Below are 20861 nucleotides of genomic sequence, written 5' to 3' on the forward strand. Positions count from 1 at the left end.
AAGGCATGATGCAGCGGCAGTTTCTCATAGCGGCCGGGGTGGGCTACTTCTCTGGAACGCAGCCTGTGTAAAAGTGAAGGGAGAAGGGAACGGTTAATCATTAATACTATCTACACATAGTAAATTCCAGCACTCTGCTAGGATGGCTACACAAGCTCAAACTCAAAAATGCAGTTATTTGCAAAGTCTAAATCAGACAGGTCAGGAGGCCGTTTCCTGTCTAACCAGCTATCTGAAACTGCTGATGTTAGCTACAGGTCAGAAGGTCGTTTCCTGCCTAGCCAGAAACTGCTGTCAACTAAAAACCACTAGCAAGATGTTTCCTGCTTTGCTTCTGCTTTAAGTAATGCAAGATAAGAAGAGATACAAGGGAATGCTTAGCTAGCAAAAGAAGACACGTGTACAAGGAGGTGGGAGGGGGTGCTTACTGAGCAGAGAAAATGCTTAACCAGCAGAGGAAGTGCTTAGCTAGCAGCCTTAGCCAGCAAATATTGATATGCCCTAAAAGGGAATGAGTTGAAAACTTGCCAGCTGATTGGGGAAGGTTTGGGGGAGGTCTGGGAGGTGGGTAAATACTCTCAAAGTATAAGAAGGCTTGCAAATGCGTATTGCTTTACAGTCAGATTTCAGAAACTATATTCTGCTGGCTGTCTCTGTGCACAGATTTGCAATAAAACTCTTTTCTCCAAAGAAGAAACTTTCCTGGAATTTTTTTATTCTCTTCTCGGTCCTGGGGACGCGGGTAAGCAATTCTCTGGCAAAGTAAAGGGCCTAAGTCTACAAAAGAGAGAGTCAAGACTGGGAGGGTGGGAGGCTAAATAGGAAGTGTCGCCTTCCGTATTTATTTAGAGAGATTTACAAGCTTCAAGAGCCCTCGAAGCGATCGATGGAGGCAAACTGTAGGCAGAGCCGGATTTAGGTTTGATGAGGCCTTAAGCTACTGAAGGTAATGGGGCCCTTTATATGTCCAGCTGCCCTTTGTCAACAACAAATTGTCGCTGCTTTTTTGTGTCGAATATATGCTATATGGTAATTTATGGACCTAATTGGTATCTAAAGCCATTTGCACGTAACAAAATATGTATTTTATTCAAGTAATTGTTGAACTGAAATACAATTAAGAATATGTATATTAACAGTGAAGTAATTATTAATTTCTAACTTAAAATGATTGGAGGCCCATTACTTACATCATAAGAGCCCACACAACACTCTTGCTGTATGTAGGTTTTATTTTATTTGTTTTTTATCTTATATTTTGGAAGTGTACATCCAGTTTTTCCCCCTTTACATTTTTGGGGGGCTACTTCTCTGGAACGTAAGAGAGTGGAGCCCTAAGCTATAGCTTGTTTAGCTTATACAGTGGTGCCCCGCAAGACGAATGCCTCGCAAGACGGAAAACTCGCTAGACGAAAGAGTTTTCTGTTTGGAGGTGCTTCGCAAAACGAATTTCCTATGGGCTTGCTTCACAAGACGAAAATGTCTTGTGAGTTCCTGCGGGTTTTTTCCCCTCCCCCCCTTTTTCTAAGCCGCTTATCCGCTAAGCTGCTAAAAGTCGCTAATAGCGCTAATCCGCTAATCTGTCAATGGGCTTGCTTCGCAAGACGAAAAAACCACTAGACGAAGAGACTCGCAGAATGGATTCTTTTCGTCTTGCGAGGCACCACTGTACATAAATCCAGCACTGAGTCTGTAGGTGAATCACAGAATTGTAGAGTTGGAAGGGACCAGCAAAGCTAAGATCCACAGCTCTAAAAAACAATTCAAATAAAATACTTATTACCACAGCTAAAATTGGTACCTTTTTAAAATGAACATAAGTAACCAAAATAGGTCTGTGTACAAGCCATACCTTTAAGTACAGTACATACCCCCTGCCAAGAATTCTGGGAATTGTGGTTTAGCCCTCTCGGAGCTACAATTCCCAGCACTCTTTGCAAACTATAAATTTAAGGCACTTTTATGCAATTTAAAGGGTCATGGAGAATCCTGGGAACGAAGGTGCAGTTCTTGGCACCCTTAGCAGACTGCAGTTCCCAGAATTCTCCATGACTGTTACAAATGGTATAATAGTGCTTTATCTCCATTGTGTGGGTGATAGGTAAAGAAATCTTCCTTTCTAATATTCCTAGATTTGAGGGTTGTTTTGAAAAAGATTTTCAAGCCCGAGAGACTGGTAACCTGAATTAATTGCCTGCCATCTAGCCTTTCCTTCAAAAACAAAAAAAACCTCTTATGCACATCCCACACTGCTTAAATTACTCAGTACCTGCTGTTCTTGAAGCAACTGCAGGTTTAGTCTTGATCGTGTCCCAATATTATTATTGTTTGCTTGCTTGCTTGCTTGCTTGCTTGCTTGCTTGCTTGCTTGCTTGCTTGCTTAAACAGACTACACCTCTGAGCTTTGCATCACCTCCTCTTAGCCCCACCTCTTGAATTAGGAATAACAACCACTAATGTTTGGGGAAATAAAAAAGATTTCAAATTAATATTTTGCAAATTTTTTAATGTGTAGTGTTTATAGGTTAAAATGTTGACAGTAAATATAGAAAGGGCTAGCGTGGAGCAGGAATATGCTAGTTACTCAACTAGAGAAGTTTATTCACATTACAACCTCTTTTCTTAAAACAACATGTTAACATAAAAAAAATGCTCAGAGAATCTCAGGTGCTGTAGTTTGACAAGTTGCTGTGGTTTTCTGAAAGCATTTCCTAAATCCCCCAATTTCAGTTCCCAGGTTTCCTTGAATGTATGGACTTAAACCAGTTTCTGATGCGGATAAGTCTTACGGCCTTTGCACAACAGATGAATTCCCCCAAAGATTCCTGGGAACAGTAGTTTACCCCTCACAGAACTACAGTTTTGAGCACCCTTAAACTACAGTTCCCAGGATTATTATTTTTTGGCCAGGGGAAATGTGCTTTAAATGTACGGTGTGTAAATCAGTGGCTTTATTTCTGAAGACATGTATAAGATTGTACTATCAGACATAGCACATTTTCCCCCCAAATACATGTGTATAAATTGTAATCCCCCCCAGCTACAAAAGGAGTTGAAGCACACAACAATGTTTTTCACATGTATTTCTAACCAGCTAAGTGATCCTTAAGTACCCATTATGTGTACTTCCATGTAATGTATGCTCTAACATACAAAGTGGGTACAAGGAATCACTGCTGCCCATAGATGTGGTGTAGTAACCAGCTGAAGATAGCCCAGATTAAGTGTATGCTGCATGTGCATTTAGTGGGTACTTTAAACTGTAGCTCTTTCATGATCCTTAATAGAGGAATGCATGTGAAAATAATAGCGTGCTGCACTTTGTCTGAACAGAGTCCGCCATTGTGTATGCATGCAGCAGTTTCCTGCAATTGGCCACTGGACATTTCAGATGTAAATCTGATTTCTTTCTCTCTCTCTGTGAGCTCATGTCTTGATACCCTTTTGTACATACCTTTGCCTCCTAAGATATGGCTAGTAGGATTGTATGGGAGGGTCTTTTCCATTGTGGGTGCCTCCCTCCATCTTAATCCTAGCAACTGTGTCTATGCTTGAAGAATCCCTGTGTACCTAAATGGATCAGGAACAGCTTGGGTGTGACACTAGGTGGTTGCTCTGTGGCTCCTCCCACCTCAAGAACACCAGCAACTGCCTGATTCACCTGTTTTGAACATTATGGCATTTCCCCTCTCTCCTAATCTCTAATTCAAAATTTCACTCTTCCTCCTCCTCCTTCCCAATGCTTCCCTTCTCCCGTTCCTACTGGATTTGCTGCTCCCTAATTCCCCTAGTCCTACCTATATCTTATTGTTATTAAACCAAAGAATGTATAATTGAAATAATTACATATTTTTCTCTTGCTTCCATTTCCCCTTTCCATTTCCCTAGCTATTATAAACTGGGAGTCCCTTGGGGTAGGGGGAACCTAGTGATCTAGCATACCTGTTGTTGCCTTTTTGTAAAGTGCCATGCACATAGACAGCACTTTATTAATAAAATGGTGATAATGTAATGGTGGTGAAAAACTTAATGCACTGAAATGTACAATAGGACTACAGCATTAACAACAACAGCAGGCAGCAGCTGAAAACACGCAGCAAAGTAAGACACTTTGTGATAACACATACCTCAGAAAACAAATCCTCTGCACCTAAAGGGTGATGAATACCAGTTGTTCAATACACACAACACAGAATGAATTCAAACAACCATTTGTGACTGGCATAATCAGGCTCTCTTTGTTACTTTTGCTCTAGTTTGCCTGATCTTTTTGCCAACAAGCTTATACAGACATTAAAGTTCTATCTTATGATCTCTTTTAAAGTTTGTATTGTTACTGTATCACTTCTCAGCCTTTGGGCTAAGATCAAGTGTATTTTGATTGTTGTAAACTGCTTTTATATTTTTAATGAAATGGAGATATAAATTAGTCTGTATCTCAGTCGGATTATAAGAACAATGGTTTAGAGAAGATGGAGTGAGTAAGTTATATGGTAATTACCTTATTGTAAGATGGAAAGAAATAGTACTGTTTGAATAGGGTTGAAAAGAGTTAATCATAAATCTAATTGAGGAAACCTATGAGAAATAAACACTACCTCAAGAGATGAGCAGTGAGTGAAATCTGAAAAGGGTAGAAAATAATTCATATCAATTAATCACACTGCAGAGGCATCTCTTTGGTATCATGATTTCTGTATACAAAACAAGCCTGTGCACCTAGAGAGAAACCAAAAGGAAGAAAGATCAACATGTACTTTGCCTTTAAAGATGTGTGTTAAGATACTGAGACTGAAACTCAGCTCCTTGCACGAGGAGGAAGTTTGCTGTATTTTAATCTTCAAACTGTGCATTACTCATATGTGTTTTATGTCTAACGTAAAATAGAAAAGGGGCCAAAGAGACCCTCTTGGCCCAACCGCAGCCATGAATTCTTCTCCCACATTTAGCTGACACCTAGTGCTTTTAGCGGAAGGTTACCCGTAAATGGTCAGACTTCGTGGATGGAAGTTTCCAGCTAGTGTCAAAACAGCAGTGTCCAGCAAGAAGAGGATGGAAACAAAGACTAATCACATAGCTTGCTTAAAGCTGCTTTTTGAGGAACTAAGTTCTCGCATCTAACTCAAGATAAACCGTAAGGTTTTCCTTTGGATATCCATGCCTAAGCTTAATGCTGATTAGCAACTGCTTGACTTTAGCCCATCATGTCTATGATCACAGATTTTTCACATGTAACAATGTATTGGAACCGTATAAGTGTTTGCCGTGCACTCTGAGGAGTTGTGCAGATTCTTTGGGTGTTAGCCTACTCTCTGCTTTCTGGCATAGCTAAATAAACACTTTGGCTTCACACCTCGGTATGATTCTTTGGCTACCTTCACCCAAACTCAGTTGGACGTTTGTCTGCAACACTAGCTCACCATACTATACAGTACTGTCACCGTATAGCGCAATACCTCCAGTTTTACCGCTGATGGCTTGCAATGAGCTAATATCACACTCGTGCAGAGACTGCTGAATCTAGCCTTGCCATTATACCCACTGCTGCACGTACACACATTCCTTAGAAAAAGGGAGTGTGCATGAGTCATGCTTTAGGCCTTTGACCTTGGATTATTTATAACCACTCAGTGCGGCTGGGATTTTTCTCTAAACAGACTCCAGACATGGGAGAAGGGCTCTTTGAGGCATAGCCCAAGCACGTAGTACAATTACACCCATTTTTCCAAATGGCTGGTAGCAGTGGTAGCAGTGTACTGTGCAGGGGGTGAGTGTTGGATCTTGGGTATATGGTTGAAGGGAGATGGGAAGGGTTACTCACAAGATTCTCTGTACCTTGTACCTAAGAAGGGTTGCTCACAATATTATCTGCACCTAAGTAAATTTCTGTGTTAATCCTGCCTTGCCAGCTAGCAAGAAACTGCAGCTGTTTGCAAATCTGACCAGGCCTGCTAAGGAGGCCGTTTCCTGCCTTCTTGCGCTTCTTGCCTTAGTAATGCAAAGATAAGAAAAGACACGTACAAGCAAAAGGGGAGGGGGTGCTTAGCCAGCAGAAAGACATGTATGAGGGAGATAGGAAGGAATGTTTAGCAAGCAATATAGATGTGCCGTATAAGGAAATAAGTTGAACATTTGCCAGCTGATTGGGGAGGTTTGGGGAAGGTATGGGAGGGGGGAGAATGCTCAGAAAGTATAAGAAAGTTAGCTGATGTGTATTGCTTCGCAGCCAGTTTTCAGAAGCTATTCTGCTGGCTGTCTCTGTGCACAGATTGCAATAAACTCTTTTCTCCAAAGAAGAATTTTCCTGGTGCTTTTTGCTCTCTCTTCGGTCCTGGGGACGCGGGCTAACGATTCCCTGGCAAGGACAAGGTTCAGGCTACATGGTAACTGCTGGATCACCAAGAATGGGTTCCCAGGTTTCAGAGCAAGTTCATGACGACAAATAAAGTGCATTTTTATTCAGACACGGTCCACTGTTAATGATTCTAGCTTACAACCACAGAATTTAGAAGAGGGGTCAGCAAACTTTTCCAGCAGGGGGCCGGTCCACTGTCCCTCAGACCTTGTGTGGGGCTGGACTATATTTTGGAAATAAAAAAAATGAATGATTTTTGCCCGCCTGCAAAGAGGCCTGAAGATGCTTCGCTTGACCTGTCCCAGTTGTTGTCCCAATAGCCGCAGTTGGGCTTCTCCAGCCAGCCAGGTGCCATGGCAGGGTAGGAGTCTGCGTTGGCCAGCGAAGACAGAAGCAGCAGCCCCGGCAGAGGAGCCACGGACGGAGGTAGGGGAACCAGGGCGTCGCCAGAGCTTTTACCCACCCCGCTGCTGCTTCCTGAGAGGCACCGTGGAGAAGACAACAGCTGCCTAACCCGCAAGCGTCGGCCGCGGCCACTGCAACAACCTGCCTGAACACCATGAGAGGAATGAAGGGACGAGGGGGGGGATGAAGGTGACGACCACGAAGAAAGTGTGTGAGGAAGTGGCGCAGAGGAGGAAGGAAGGAAGGGCTGAGGGAAAGAGGAGGAGGAGGAGGAAAACGCAGCAGCAGCTGGCGTCACCCCCACCCCTTCTCAGTGCCACCCTGCTGAGGCGGGCAGGCAGGCAAGCCTACTCCTGCTGTTGTGGGACAAGATTGCTCTGTACCCGAGGAGAAAAGTGCCGCCGTATGAGGGAGAGGGAAAGAACTCTCCTGCTGGCGATACACGTGGCGATTCCTGCACCATCCACGGGCCAGATCTAGAAGGCAATTGGGCCTGATCCAGCCCTTAGTTTGCCGACCCATGGTTTAGAATATCTTCTAGGGGTGTAACCTCTACAGCATAGAACTTCTAATAAATTATGAAGCGTTTATATTTTTAAAAAGTCTGCATACATGTACATTCGTTTAATTCTGTTATCGGTTTTCTGGCCTGACTGTGTGAAACGGGAATATTATCAAAGACATCTCAGAATGCACTCCCAGTTGCTTTTAGATGAGACTATAAATTTGTAAGTACCCAGGGAATACCATAATAGAGCAATGAAGATTTCTGACAGGTCACGTAAGTCACAATATAATAGCCAGGAAACGAAACTTTTTTGAAAGAGTACACACCCTCTTTAGTCACATATTAGCCTGTATCTGGATTGAGTCCTACTTCCCAGTATTGGCACCATGGATGGAAAACAATGAATAGATGTACACCATATTAGATACAGCAGATATATTGTTATAGAAAGTGGTTCATCTAACCAGGAGGTTGTTGCCCCGGAGCTGGTTTAATTGATTTCCCTTCCATTGATTCCAAAACGAGACAGTCTATTTTAAGGGGAACACACTACAGGACAACCACGGAAAACACCCCTACCTTTTGGCCTGCCAGCATGAGCAATCACTTTTTCTTCCTTGTCTGAAACTTATAAGCTCAATGCTGACCTTCAAGTAATTATTTAGACTTTAGCCTGATATCAGGTAATAGTACTGAGCTATAAAACAGCAAATACAAAAATATACCCCCTCATTTAACCCCAAAAATATGGTGTTTGCTAACACTGCCAAAGGAAAATTATTTTGAGAATCTTGGTTTTACAACTTGACTATTTTGTTATTTTACTGTTTTGTTGTTTATTTGCATTTACTGTTATTTAGAAAGGTGGAATGCAAGGATTAGAAATAACTAAAACTGCAAAATACAAGGAAAATTAACAGGAAAAAGACCAAGCTTTTGATGTTTCAAGAGGTATTTCAACACAATGTTTAATATGAAAGTTACATTCAATTACACAGTACAACTTTACACAGCAGCCATTCTCTCAGTTACTACATTAGACCCCTTCTTTGGCAATACATTTTAATACCACAAACGTCTCCTCAGTTTTTTTTAGTACTTTAAGGATGTTTTCTAAGGTGTACCAACTACAAAACCCATAATTTTTAAAGTAGTAATATCCATTAAAGCAACAATCAAATTTGCATTTTCTTTATATTTTATATCAGTAGTAGGAAAACAAATGTCAGTAGCAATATGAGAAATTATTCCCCAAATTAGCAAATACAAATATTTAAATCAATTTAACTAATGCAGCTGTAAGTTATGAACAGTAACTCAGAAACATTATAGTGGACCAGAGAATCACAAATCTAACTCCGTGTTGTTATTCCTATTCCCAAAATGGAATTATTTTTGCACAACAAGATGTGGGAAACTGGCCCTGAAGAAACAAAGGCAGGATGCTGTTTGTTACATTGAATGTGAACCTACAGTATGTGATATTTAGTAGACATCAAGCAACAACACTTTTAGTAGACAGGTTGATGTAATTTTGTAGAAAATTAAGAAAATGTTTAAATGGCATGAACTGATAAATAGGATAGTCCTCAGATGGTTTCAAAGAAAGGGATGGTTTCAAAGAAGAATGAAAGTAGAAGAAAGCTTAGTGAGAGGTGTAATCTTGATTGGTACAGCAAGTTACTAATTAAATGCCAAGTATCTACCTACTTCTGTGGGTTGAAAATGGTGTGAACTGTATTGTGAAATATCTGAGATTAGCTGCACTTCACAGTACTAGTAATAGGACAAGAAAGAATGGAATACACAGAGAGTTCCTTATCATACAACTAATGTTGCAAACGAAGACTTTTCTGTTTCCCTGAGTGTTGGCAACATTTGCTTAAAGTTTTGAAATTGTTTTAAAATTCCAATGAACGAGTAATATTGGAGCGGCAAGGTATGCTTTAAAATGGATACACCACCTTCATACCTTTGATAAAGCAACTTATGAAATTAATTTACATTCAGATGAATTTAATTTCACATTCATAATGAGGGTTTAGCTTAGAAGCATAATTTCATCATCACTTTACCAAATATATTAACAAGCAAAGGCTTATTTTAGTCCCTTTAACATAATTACAATAAAGCATGTAATGCATGTATCAGCATTTTATTTAGTATCAAAATGAATTCCGAAACCCCATTATTAATTGGCCGGTAGATAAGAACACACAAATAGTCTACTATATAAAATGTTGAAAGAATGTTGTCAGAAACCTTTGTACTATACACCACGTGTTTTTGGTACTGGTGGGCAGTTTTCTAAAAAGTGACAACACTGAAATAAAAAAAGGAAAAAGGAAAACACCTCTTGGCTTTAATTATTCAAATCCAAGTGTTCCACAAAAATATTGCACACACACACACACAAAAACATGCGGCACAATTCATCCATATCCAAGGACTTTTAAGCCCCATTGATTTCAGTGGAGAGATTTAAATAGATTAAAAAAATTCCTACTGAAGGAAATGGGAAATAAAAGTGCTCAGGTTTGGCTAGATTCTGCCCAGTATTATTTTTTTAGGAAGTGAAGGTGCTAGATATATCAATATTGTGGGGAAAAGGAAATACATGCTAAAGAAATAGTATTATTTACACCAACAGTTATAAAAATAGGAAAGCATAATATCCAATACATTTAAAGAACAGGCTAGCAATTCTGTTTATCTAGACTTCTTGTTTTAACACTTTTTCCAGTTGAAGCTAGCATGACACCCATCTAGCCAATACCCTCCACAAATCCTAGTCTGCTTGTGCATTACAAATGCTCTGCCAGAAAGATGGCAGAACCAAAACCTTCTCCCTCAAATTACCGTAAATCACAACAAAAGCAGTTGTTTCCAGTCTTTTGCAACACTTTAAAAGAGGAAATATTTATCTGCACAGATGTTTTCGTGCAGCACTGTAAAGTATTTGCTTAGAAAATTAAGTACCTCTAATGCTACATTTTATTATATATACATGCCTTTCAAGAATTGTGCAGTCCCTATGCACACAATTTTAATGTTTTTCTCTTTCGTAATTAAAAAAAAAAGAGATTTTCCTGATTTTTAAAAAATGTTTTTCTAGGCCTAAACATAATTCAGCAATGACTCAGCAAACTACAGAAGACAATAATGACTTTAAAACCAGTCAAATAAATTTCCAATAATTTCTTTTTTCCTTCTTAGTTGTATATATCCTATGCAAACATATCCCTTGTAACTTAAAATCTTACGAATCTTTACCAAAAAGCAATTTCCATTAAGATCAGCAAGGCCTACTCCATATGCTTGTAGGCTTAGGCTGTAAAGGCTACGGCAGAAGGATCACAGATATTTTGTTAGAAAATATTTGTTAAAAGATGTTCGTACCGCATGCTATTTTGTTTGCATCTGCTTACTAGAGATGTTCAGAGGCAGGACTAAAATAACTTCAGAAGAGTGTTCCCATCTGCCAACAAGCCTGTTATAAATATTCCATGTTTATATCTTGATCCTGTCTTTAAAATTTCCTATGAATTATAGTCTTGTTCAGATTGATTTGCTATCTATTGCCTTCATTACATGAGGAACTAAAGTATGCTTGTTTTACTTTGGAAGTAAAACAAACAACAAAAATCATCTTAAGTCATGTGCACATTTATAATGCTAATTTGCTTCCACAAAACCTGAGGCAACATGCCACTTATCAACAAGACATAGAACAGGTAAAACATTACATCAGTGGGGAAAAACAAACTGAAGTAAAATCTGTCAACATTAAAATGTTTCATTCTCATATTTACATTTTTTCAATACAATTGAAACTGAGTGACAATTACAACCTTCGTATAATGCAAGTACTTTAAAGCATATTAACTTTCCATATTTTCTATAAAGTCATGCTCCACACACTCTTCCAGTAGTTTCAGTGTCCTTGTTCCACTGCCAGTTGGATAGTCCAGTTTGAAATCCTTTGAGCTATGCGTATTCAGTGCCTTGCTGCTTTCAGTTTTAAAAGCACAGCTTAGTATTCTGAAGAATGGCATTAACTGTGTGATGCTCGAGATAGAACGAAGGTCCAAAAGAGGGAAGCTATAGTGCTTTGTTGCTCTCTCATTGGTAGTTTGATCCTGTAAGAACACAAAAAAATTAAAGTTGCAAATACACGTTTACAGGAATTTTGTTTAGTATATAAACTGAAACGTGTATTGAATACCGGGATTTTAATTTTAATTCAGCAGTTTTTAACACTGTACAATTAGTTTATTTTACCAAAGCTTAGATAACAGGTTTTTCAATTCCAACAATTCCAACCACTTTCCTTTTTTAGATTACAGTCATACCTTGGTTTTCGAACAGCTTAGTTCTCAAACATTTTGGCCCCCGAACACCACAAACCTGGAAGTGACTGTTCCGGTTTGTGAACTATTTTTGGAAGCCGAACGTCTGGTGGGGCTTTTGCAGCTTCCAAATGGCTGAAGGAGCAAAAAAGCAGCTTCCGGCGCTGATCACCATGGCGATCAGTTGTGCCCATGCCAGTGGAGTCGCTTTGCGTGGCTAATTGAGTAATTATATGGGAGTAATTATCCTCACAAAACTCCCCCAGGGCCGGGGGATGCTAGCTTCACCCGCAGATCGTCCAATACCTCCCACCCGTTCCGAAGGAATGCGGGGGGGGGGGAGGGGGCGCTGGGTCTTATGCACCACGCATAATCGACAACTGTCCAAAGCCAAAGCCAACGCCATGAGTGGAAGTACTCCTGTTAAGGTGATATTTGTATTTAATTAGCAGGCATGCTCTGAATTAGGGGAGATAGAGACTGATTCAGTTGGCAGGTTGTCTTGAGGGCTAAGGTTTCGATCTGGAGAAGGACTTCTGTCACAATTGGAATGGTATGTTGGTGGGGGTGTGAGCCTCCATTTTTTACTCTCTCGATATATTTTATACTTGCTGTTTTATTCAGCAAATCTCCCCCAAAATGTTAAATGATTTGAAAACGCAAGCAGGATTTAAAGACCATTTGATTATTTCTATGGGTTAACTAAAGGATGGAACTGTGTAGAATCTTGATTAGGATTTGGCAACGACCCTAATTGGAACGATAAAAAGAATTCTTGACTAGATTTATCAGGGTTTTGGGAAGAAGCTGCTCATTAACAGTTGGAATGAGATCACAGTACAAAATCTTGGATATCTGCCTGGGGTTAATGGCGGGATGCCAGACTTCTTTGTCTTGGAGTGATGCACTGAAAATTACCCTTGTGTGCAGAAACGAAACCAAGAGAGAGTTGCTGAGACTTTTGGATGACAACAGGAAGAAGTAAGAAGAAGCTCAGAAAATATTCTACACAAAATAACACAGGATTAACTCTCTTGCTAAATTAACAGATGGACTATTTAAAGGCGAAAGAAAGTTGTTGGATCAGTGACTGACAAAATAAAAGAAGGATTAACACAAGAATTGTATTATTTGGACTAAATTCTATTGCAGGTCATTAGATCATTATGGCCCGAACCTCAGAGCATGGGAAGCCACACAAAGTTACCGTATTTTTCGCACCATTGGACGCACTTTTTTACTTTTAAAAAGTAAGGGAAAATGTCTGTGCGTCCTATGGAGCGAATGTGTGGTCCCTGGAGCCAAATTGCCGGAGTGCGGCACACTCTTGGACTGGTCTTTGGTAGTGGTGGTGGAGCCGCGCTCCCCTGCCGGCAGCCTCGGCTTCCCCCTGCAGCCCCGGGAAGCTTTGGAGGAACGGGAGGGCTGTGCGCCCATACCCCGCACTTCTGGGCCGTTGAATGGGGGAGGTGGGGAGAGCCTCGCTCATCTGCCGGCAGCCTCGGCTTCCCTCTGCAGCCCCGGGAAGCTTTGGAGGAACGGGAGGGCTGTGCGCCCATGCCCCGCACTCCTGGGCCGTTGAATGGGGGAGGTGGGGAGAGCCTCGCTCGTCTGCCGGCAGCCTCGGCTTCCCTCTGCAGCCCCGGGAAGCTTTGGAGGAACGGGAGGGCTGTGCGCCCATGCCCCGCACTCCTGGGCTGCTGAATGGGGGCGGAGGGGAGCCGCGCTCATCTGCTGGCAGCCTCGGCTTCCCCCTGCAGCCCCCGGGAAGCTTTGGAGGAACGGGAGGGCTGTGCGCCCATCCCCCGTGCTTCTGGGCTGTTGAATGGGGGAGGTGGGGAGAGCCTCGCTCATCTGCCGGCAGCCTCGGCTTCCCTTTGCAGCCCCGGGAAGCTTTGGAGGAACGGGAGGGCTGTGCGCCCATGCCCCGCACTCCTGGGCTGCTGAATGGGGGCGGGGGGGGGGAGCCGCGCTCATCTGCCGGCAGCCTTGGCTTCCCCCTGCAGCCCCGGGAAGCTTTGGAGCAAGGGGAGGGCTGTGCGCCCATGCCCCGCACTCCTGGGCTGCTGAATGGGGGCAGAAGGGCCGCGCTCATCTGCCGGCAGCCTCGGCTTCCCCCTGCAGCCCCGGGAAGCTTTAGAGGAACGGGAGGGCTGTGCGCCCATCCCCCGCGCTTCTGGGCTGCTGAATGGGGTTGGGGGGTGCTGCTCTGCCAACAGCCTGCCCTTCCCCTCAAGGTTTGGAGCAGTGGGCAGGCTGTGCGCCCATGCCCCACACTCTTGGGCTGCTGAATGTGGGTGGGGGGTGCTGCTCTGCCAGCAGCCTGCCCTTCCCCTCAAGGTTTGGAGCAGTGGGCAGGCTGTGCGCCCATGCCCCACACTCTTGGGCTGCTGAATGGGGGTGGGGGGTGCTGCTCTGCCAGCAGCCTGCCCTTCCCCTCAAGGTTTCGAGCAGCGGGCAGGCTGTGCGCCCATGCCCCACACTCTTGGGCTGCTGAATGGGGGTGGGGGTGCTGCTCTGCCAACAGCCTGCCCTTCCCCTCAAGGTTTGGAGCAGCGGGCAGGCTGTGCGCCCATGCCCCACACTCCTGGGCTGCTGAATAGGGGTGGGGGTGCTGCTCTGCCAGCAGCCTGCCCTTCCCCTCAAGGTTTGGAGCAGCGGGCAGGCTGTTCACTGAGAGAGGGGAGGAAGAGGACGGAGAGGAGGGGGACCAAGAAGCTGGGTGAAGGGAGATGAGGTACCATAGGTTGCCATGAGTGGAGAGTCATGGTAGAGGGCAAAGGAGAGGGAGCAGTGAAGGGGAGAAATTGTAGACGTCCCCTGAGGAGTTTGGGTGAAAGGGATGGAGAGGAGGAGGCTGGAAAAGGGGACTGTTCTGCTTGGGGGGGGGGGAGAAAAAAGTGGGGAAAAGGAAAGCCTCCCAAGCCTGCCGCTGAGAAGCTCTGCTTGGCTGTTTCTTGACTGTAATTCAAGTAAAGGGAATGTTTGCAAGCAGCTGGCAGGCTGTTCGCTGAGAGAGGGGAAGAAGAGGATTGAGAGGAAAAAATGTGGCATTAGCAATGCTTTGGATGGGTACGAAGATGGTATTTTACATGAAGATAGCGTAGAAAGTGATGTCAGTGACTGTGAGCAACTGAGCTTCATAAATTCTGACTCTAGCAGTGATGAGTTCTTGGGGTTCACAGAAGACTAGAAGAGTACTCAAACCTTAAAGTCTCTCTTCATTTGTTAATGACAGTGATGATGGTTCTTAATGCCATTGTTGACTGCTGTTCACTTTACATGGCTGTAATGTGATTCTGATATACCGGTTGTTTATTAAATACAGTAGTTTATACAACATTTGATTCAGAATATTTTTTCCTTGCTTTCCTCCTCTAAAAACTAGATGCGCCCTATGGTCGGGTGCGTCCAATGGAGCGAAAAATACGGTATGTGATATGGTATGGAATAATTGGTTATTTTATTTGGATTATATTATAATTTGGAATTGTATTAATGTGGCCTACTGGATTGTAAAAATAGAATATTAATAAAAATATTATTTTAAAAACCCACAATTGGCTGAAGAAGCTTCTTGCAGCCAATCAGAAGCTGTGCTTTGGTTTCTGAACGTTTTGGAAGTCAAATGGACTTCTGGAACAGATTCCGTTCAACTTCCAAGGTACAACTGTACTTCCTTTTTTTTTTTTACTATGATTGGGCATGTATTGTGCTAGTTGCACCATATGCTAGGCCACTATTCTGCCTTGGAAGGCTTATTTAATATTGTTGTCAAGGAAGAAACATGATACAAATATACTATATAAAAATATAATCTGGACAGTCAGGACGTTTAGGTTTCAAAATGTAGCTAGGTAATCCTTCTAAACAAACTATGAAATCATTAGAACTATGAAAACCAACTGAAATTTAGACTTTACCCCATATTTCCGCTTTATTAAGTCCACAATTCTAACAATATGCGGTTTGCATTCCTGATGATTTTCCATTAGATCTGAGGATGCCATGCTGTAAGCCTGTGTGTCTACCTCTGGAACAAAGGCCCACCTGTACCTGGAAACAAAAAGCATTTTGATATCAGGAAGCATACACAGGAGGAAACTATTTTGAGAACATTGGTTAAGAAAGAAAAGAATAAACATTCTTGCCCAACTATTGTCAACAAGCAGATTTACTTAATGAGAAGGATGGTAGTTCAGGTCCCTCTTTTCCTGATTCTCATTTGGCAGAGCAGAACGTATTTACTGACATTTTCTCCACATTCATCCAGATATGCTTGTCATTTTGAGATGCTTTTGGATTTATATGCAAAACATATGTTGGGCCTTCATTCCAAACCAGAAATTCTATCCTACTACAAGGACAAAAACTAATGTTTCCATTGGTTTCAAACACTGAAATGAAGCACCAATGTGCAAACTCTAGTTTGATACTGCAGTAATTACTTTGATGTAGCAGGCCTCTTTTGTTTTCTGCAAGAGTGCTTAACCTGCAGCCTGGATGCAGCTGCCAAGCTATGGTGTGGCATCTGATCAAGGCCTGTATTTTAAAATGAGCTTAAAGATATATTTGCAAATGTTTGTATGCCAGGCAGAAGACCAGCTGGCTAAGGACTTTGACAGATGTTTATCCTCCTGGACAAGGGCCCCCCTGATTTATAGCAGGAGCCAAAATTCTCAAAGTTGTAAAAGGGAATTATAGGCTGGGAGCAAAAAGGTTACACTGACCCCACATATTACAGAATACAATCAAGCTGCAAAAACACTAATTAAGAGTTAGTAAATAGTAGGATTTATTGTTTAACAGAAAATAATACCATGTGCCTCCCATTAGAGACTTTAGCCACATTTTCCTAAGGTTAAAGGGCAAGAGCTAATGGGAAAAGCAGCTGGCCAGGAAAGGGGGGTGTAAATTGAAGAGTTTTACTTTAAAAAGCTATCTATGTTAATGTATGAGATTTGTTGGCTTAAATGTAATGATGCAAAGGATTTAGAAAGTAAGAAATGTTAGATTCTTATGTTAGATTCTTATTTCATTGATGGTGTGTGAGAATGTGAACCCAAGATCTCTGTTTAAGACAAAATGTAAGACAGAATGAGCATCTATTTTAGCCATCTATTTTGGAATGGAGGGGCAAGAAGGGCAAAAGGTGATCTGGTAATTAAGGTGCCTTGTTGAGGCAAATGTAAGATATATGGCTACTTGTTTGCCATTTATGGATAGAAGGAAATATAGCTCTTTGTCTCCCATAAAAGGTAATAGGAAATGGGTGTATTTTTATGATTGGTTCTAGCACACAGCCAATAGGAATTTCAACCAGGCTGATTGGACAGAGGCAGCCAAAGGAGGAGCAAGGGGGCTGGGTTGAGGAAATATAAGTGCTGGCCATCAGGGCTGGAGCATAGGCAGAGCTTTGGTAACCATATACCACTGTGCCTATCATTTATTTGTCTGACAAATAAATTATTATTTTAATTTCTCTATTGCTGCGTTGAATATTTCATTCCAGCTAAGCGTTAACCACAAGCAGGGTGCTACAATGGGAAATGACCTGTCAGCCCCTACAGGCTTATCTGCTGATTTGATTGAGTTAAAGTATTCTCCCTGATCTTTAGATTGCAATCTCTACAGACCAGCCAGAGTACGTTATCTCTTGATCTCAGGAAATAAGATCCCTCTGGCAGCTCTTTCAAGAGTAAAATGCAGTATTTTCCCTCATCCCAGCAATGGATTGGATATGCTGCCTTTTTACTTTGAACAGATCCTTTTGTGCACAGTAAAAGGCAGTGTTTGTAACCACCTGAGTGCTCTGGGAGGAAGGGCTGTGAATGCTGATAATGTGTGTTTGTGTGAGTGCACATGAGAAAGTGAGCATGAGCTGTGTGACTGCATGTCTGGTGAGGGTCCATGTGTTCTGTACATGTAGTTTGCAGGTGTGCGCACTCCCACACTTGCATTGGCCATGTTTGCCACTGACCCATGGTTCTCAGAGGGATGGATGACCGTTAACACAGCCCACAGGTTGAAAAAGGTTAGCCACCCCTATTCTATGGGGAAATGCTGCTGATGAAGTTATGCCAGTTCACCACTGTTCTTTATGGCCCTTTCACTTAAGAAAACAATTTTATTATGGGAAGCCCTTCTCATGTAGAAAATTGTGAGGTTCTCTACACAGTCCTTATATGTGACAAGTGTAAATGTCTATTCCACTGTGGTGAAAACCTATTCCTGGTTAAGGAATGAGTTAATCCTCCATAAGTTGGTAAAAAAATGTGCTGTTTCCCCCCAGGATGCAGCTACAGACAACTTGTGACTGTCTTAGTCTTTGTGCTGTGCAGCCTTAGCATGTAGTTCTGGCCTATATCAGAAGCATTCTGCATAGAGACAAATTGTGGAGAAGAGACAGAAGACTGAAGTTGCAGGAGTTTGGTGGCCTTGGACTTGCTGAGAACTTTAAGCAAGGACTCTGAAAGCTGAAAACCTTCTCTGGGCTCAGAGAGAGAAGCCTTCTTGAAGTAACTGTGTATAGTGTGTTTTGTATTTATTAAGTAAAACCACCTCTGTTACACTTTGGCTGCTGTGGGAAATTGAATCACTTTGCTGAACTTCTAACAGCACACAATCATCCAACAGGTTATTGGGCACAATCATTCAACTCGTTTCGGTTCAACACACATGACCAATGGACAGTGCCATCTCTCTTCCTTCACGCCATCAGGGTGGGAGCAACTAATGTAGGTTTGGCAGTGAACTGTGCAGAGGACATTGGTGGGGTGCCTATTCTTATTGCAGCACCATAAACCAAACTATCACACCACCAAGGCAAAAAGGCACCCACCACATTTTCTACTTATGAATTGAAAGTTTCCAGGTGGCAATGGGACACTGGGAAAGCAGGATACAATCTGGCCTCCCTGCATATGGATGGCTCACAAAGAGAAAAAAGGCCAGGGGGGAAATGCAGCAAAGGGATGTACAAGGGCTACCAGATGACCTTCACATGCTCTCGTGTCTCAACATGCTGTGCTATCTGACTGTCATAGGAATAAAAATAAGCATGCTTACATCTGAAACAATTGCATCTTGTCAGGTGGGAAAGAAAGTGCAGTGTCCAAGAATTTGCAGGCTGATAAATACAAGGAGAGCTCATTCTGCTGTATGTCACCAAGCAATGGGCCATTGCCCTCTGATGTTTTCTGTTTACTTATTTTACTGTTGTGCCTGTGAAATTAATAAATATGAAAATTAAGGATTGAAACACATACATGGCTAGCTATATTTAATCTTGGATTTTTAAAGAAAAGGTAAATGCTGAATAAGAGGCAAACCAAAAATGACTTACAAATTTATATCCTTGCAGTTATATCCCACCTTTCTTCCATCATGTACCTCAGGGAGACCCTGGGGTTTTTCTAGGAGGTCTCCCATCCAGCCACATACCAGAAACCTGTTTTAACTTCAGCAAGTTGGTGGCTTCATGTGATTTCTTACCATATGCTGGGTGAAGCCCTGCCTAACAGGTACATGCGTATAGATCTGATGCCCACTTATGGGAAAAAGGCGGGAGGTGATTTTAAAGGGGAAAATGGCAAGCTGGGAAAAGGCCAAAGAGCGCCCTATTCAAAATCACAGATGTTTCTCATAAAAGGAAAATGAGAGAGCTGGGACTTCGTGTGTAACCTGCAGCTTGCTTCTGCGAGGTAGCAGCTATTAGAAATGCTATTTATAAAACAAATGTGCTACATCTGAAAAGACTTTGGAAGGTGGTTATCGAGCCCCCAGAGGTTCTGCTCCACAAGGACAGGTCCACTTTGGCCTCAAATGTTTTCTCGAGGACTTTCTCCCATGTAAGCAAATAGTTGATATTCAAATATAATGCTAAGCCAGAACAATTTATCAGCAATAGCAGTATCCATTATAGCATTCAAATTTCTGATGTGAAATTTGATCTTTTATCAAATATTCCAACCCATCTAGCAAAAAAGGGGCACATCACTATTCTATCCCACATATCTTACTTTTCAGCTTTCAGAAATACAACTTCTAAATAAGGAGCTATTCCACTACCAAATCTTTTGTGTATCTGCAAGCTTTGGCTTCTCTTTTCCTCCCTTGAAATTACTGGCCTGGTTTCAGACAAATGTTCATTCCCTGAAGTGACTGCAGTATAAAAACTATGATCTGCATTTGTTAATCAGCCATCACAGTCTAGTAACACAGACAAAACTCTCAAAGTCATTTCAAGTACATTTATTTTTCAATTTAGTCTGGCCACACTTGTCAGCTGCCATCAGGTGCTGAGTTATCAGATGTTGAGGGGGAAATATATATAAATACATGCGTGGACCAGCCCATTGTCTTCCCTACAATGATCCTCATCCTATTTTATTTGTGTAAACCTGGGAACACAAGAAATTACCTCACATCAGGATCAGACTAACAATCCATCTAACCCAGTATTGCGTATTGAGGCTGAAAGTGGCTCTGCAGATTGTGCTCTCCCCCCATCCCAATTATTTGCTATCTGATCCTTCTAACTGAAGATGCTAGGGACTGAACCAGACAACTTCTGCAAGGACAGCAAGCACTCTACCACTGAGCAATGGCTCTTTCCCAAAGCAAGCAGACTTATGAAACAGGTCACAAGGTCGCAAGCAACTACAATTGTCACACTGAATGGTCTCGCCAAGGATCATCTGTTTATTATGTACAGCAAAAAATTCTTACTTTGCTGGTTCCTCCTCTTCAGCTAAATCTTCCTCTAGCTGTATAAATGCTTGAATCTGGGTAGCAAAATTGAAAGAAGAAACCAACAAGGTATTAATATATACAATTCAATATTAACTCAGCTTTACATTACATTATGCATATAGGAACTATCTCAAAGCTCAACTGTCAACAGTTTAATGAAATTTCCTATTAGTTACACCAGCGGTGGGAAAACCTTTTGGCCTGGTGCGCTGGATTTTTATCTGCCCCCAGATAAAAGTGCTATAGGTCTGTTCATGTGGGTCATTCATTTTAACTTTTTCAATAGTGAGACAATTAACTTCTTTAATCTGCTTGCTAGTGCTTTATTGCAAAATGGCTTCCTCAGCCATTCTATTTAGGGTTGTTCGGCTAGAAGAAAGAGAAGTGCAAAATATAATGAAAATGACATATATATAATGGGAATAACCCTCTGAGGGCTGGCTTTGGGAGCTATGAATTTGGTGCTATGTTTGGACTTGGATTAGGGTCT

The 20861-nt window shown here is 42.0% G+C and overlaps 1 protein-coding gene and 1 long non-coding RNA gene across 3 annotated transcripts in view; one reads left to right on the forward strand and one right to left on the reverse strand.

Moving 5' to 3' along the window:
- Positions 1–8202: 8202 nt before the first annotated feature.
- Positions 8203–20861, reverse strand: part of DOP1B (DOP1 leucine zipper like protein B) — a 64956-nt gene continuing 52297 nt past the window's right edge. Inside the window, exons 34-37 of the mRNA XM_081908712.1 lie at positions 20348–20403; positions 18686–18841; positions 15541–15673; positions 8203–11407 (exon numbers count right to left, since the gene is read on the reverse strand). Coding sequence (XP_081764838.1) covers positions 11150–11407; positions 15541–15673; positions 18686–18841; positions 20348–20403 — 603 coding nt within the window. The 3' untranslated portion in view covers positions 8203–11149. The remainder of the gene's footprint in view (positions 11408–15540; positions 15674–18685; positions 18842–20347; positions 20404–20861) is intronic.
- LOC309368609 lies at positions 13778–14957 on the forward strand. 2 transcript variants are annotated; one of them, XR_014167827.1, is made up of 2 exons: positions 13778–13854; positions 14265–14957. It is a non-coding gene; the product is annotated as an uncharacterized lncRNA (long non-coding RNA). The 2 variants fall into 2 exon arrangements; XR_014167828.1 differs by lacking the exon at positions 13778–13854 and adding an exon at positions 13891–14060.

The sequence above is a fragment of the Podarcis melisellensis genome (genome assembly GCF_964234715.1).
Source record: "Podarcis melisellensis genome assembly, chromosome: 4".
NCBI classification, from domain to species: Eukaryota; Metazoa; Chordata; class Lepidosauria; order Squamata; family Lacertidae; genus Podarcis; species Podarcis melisellensis.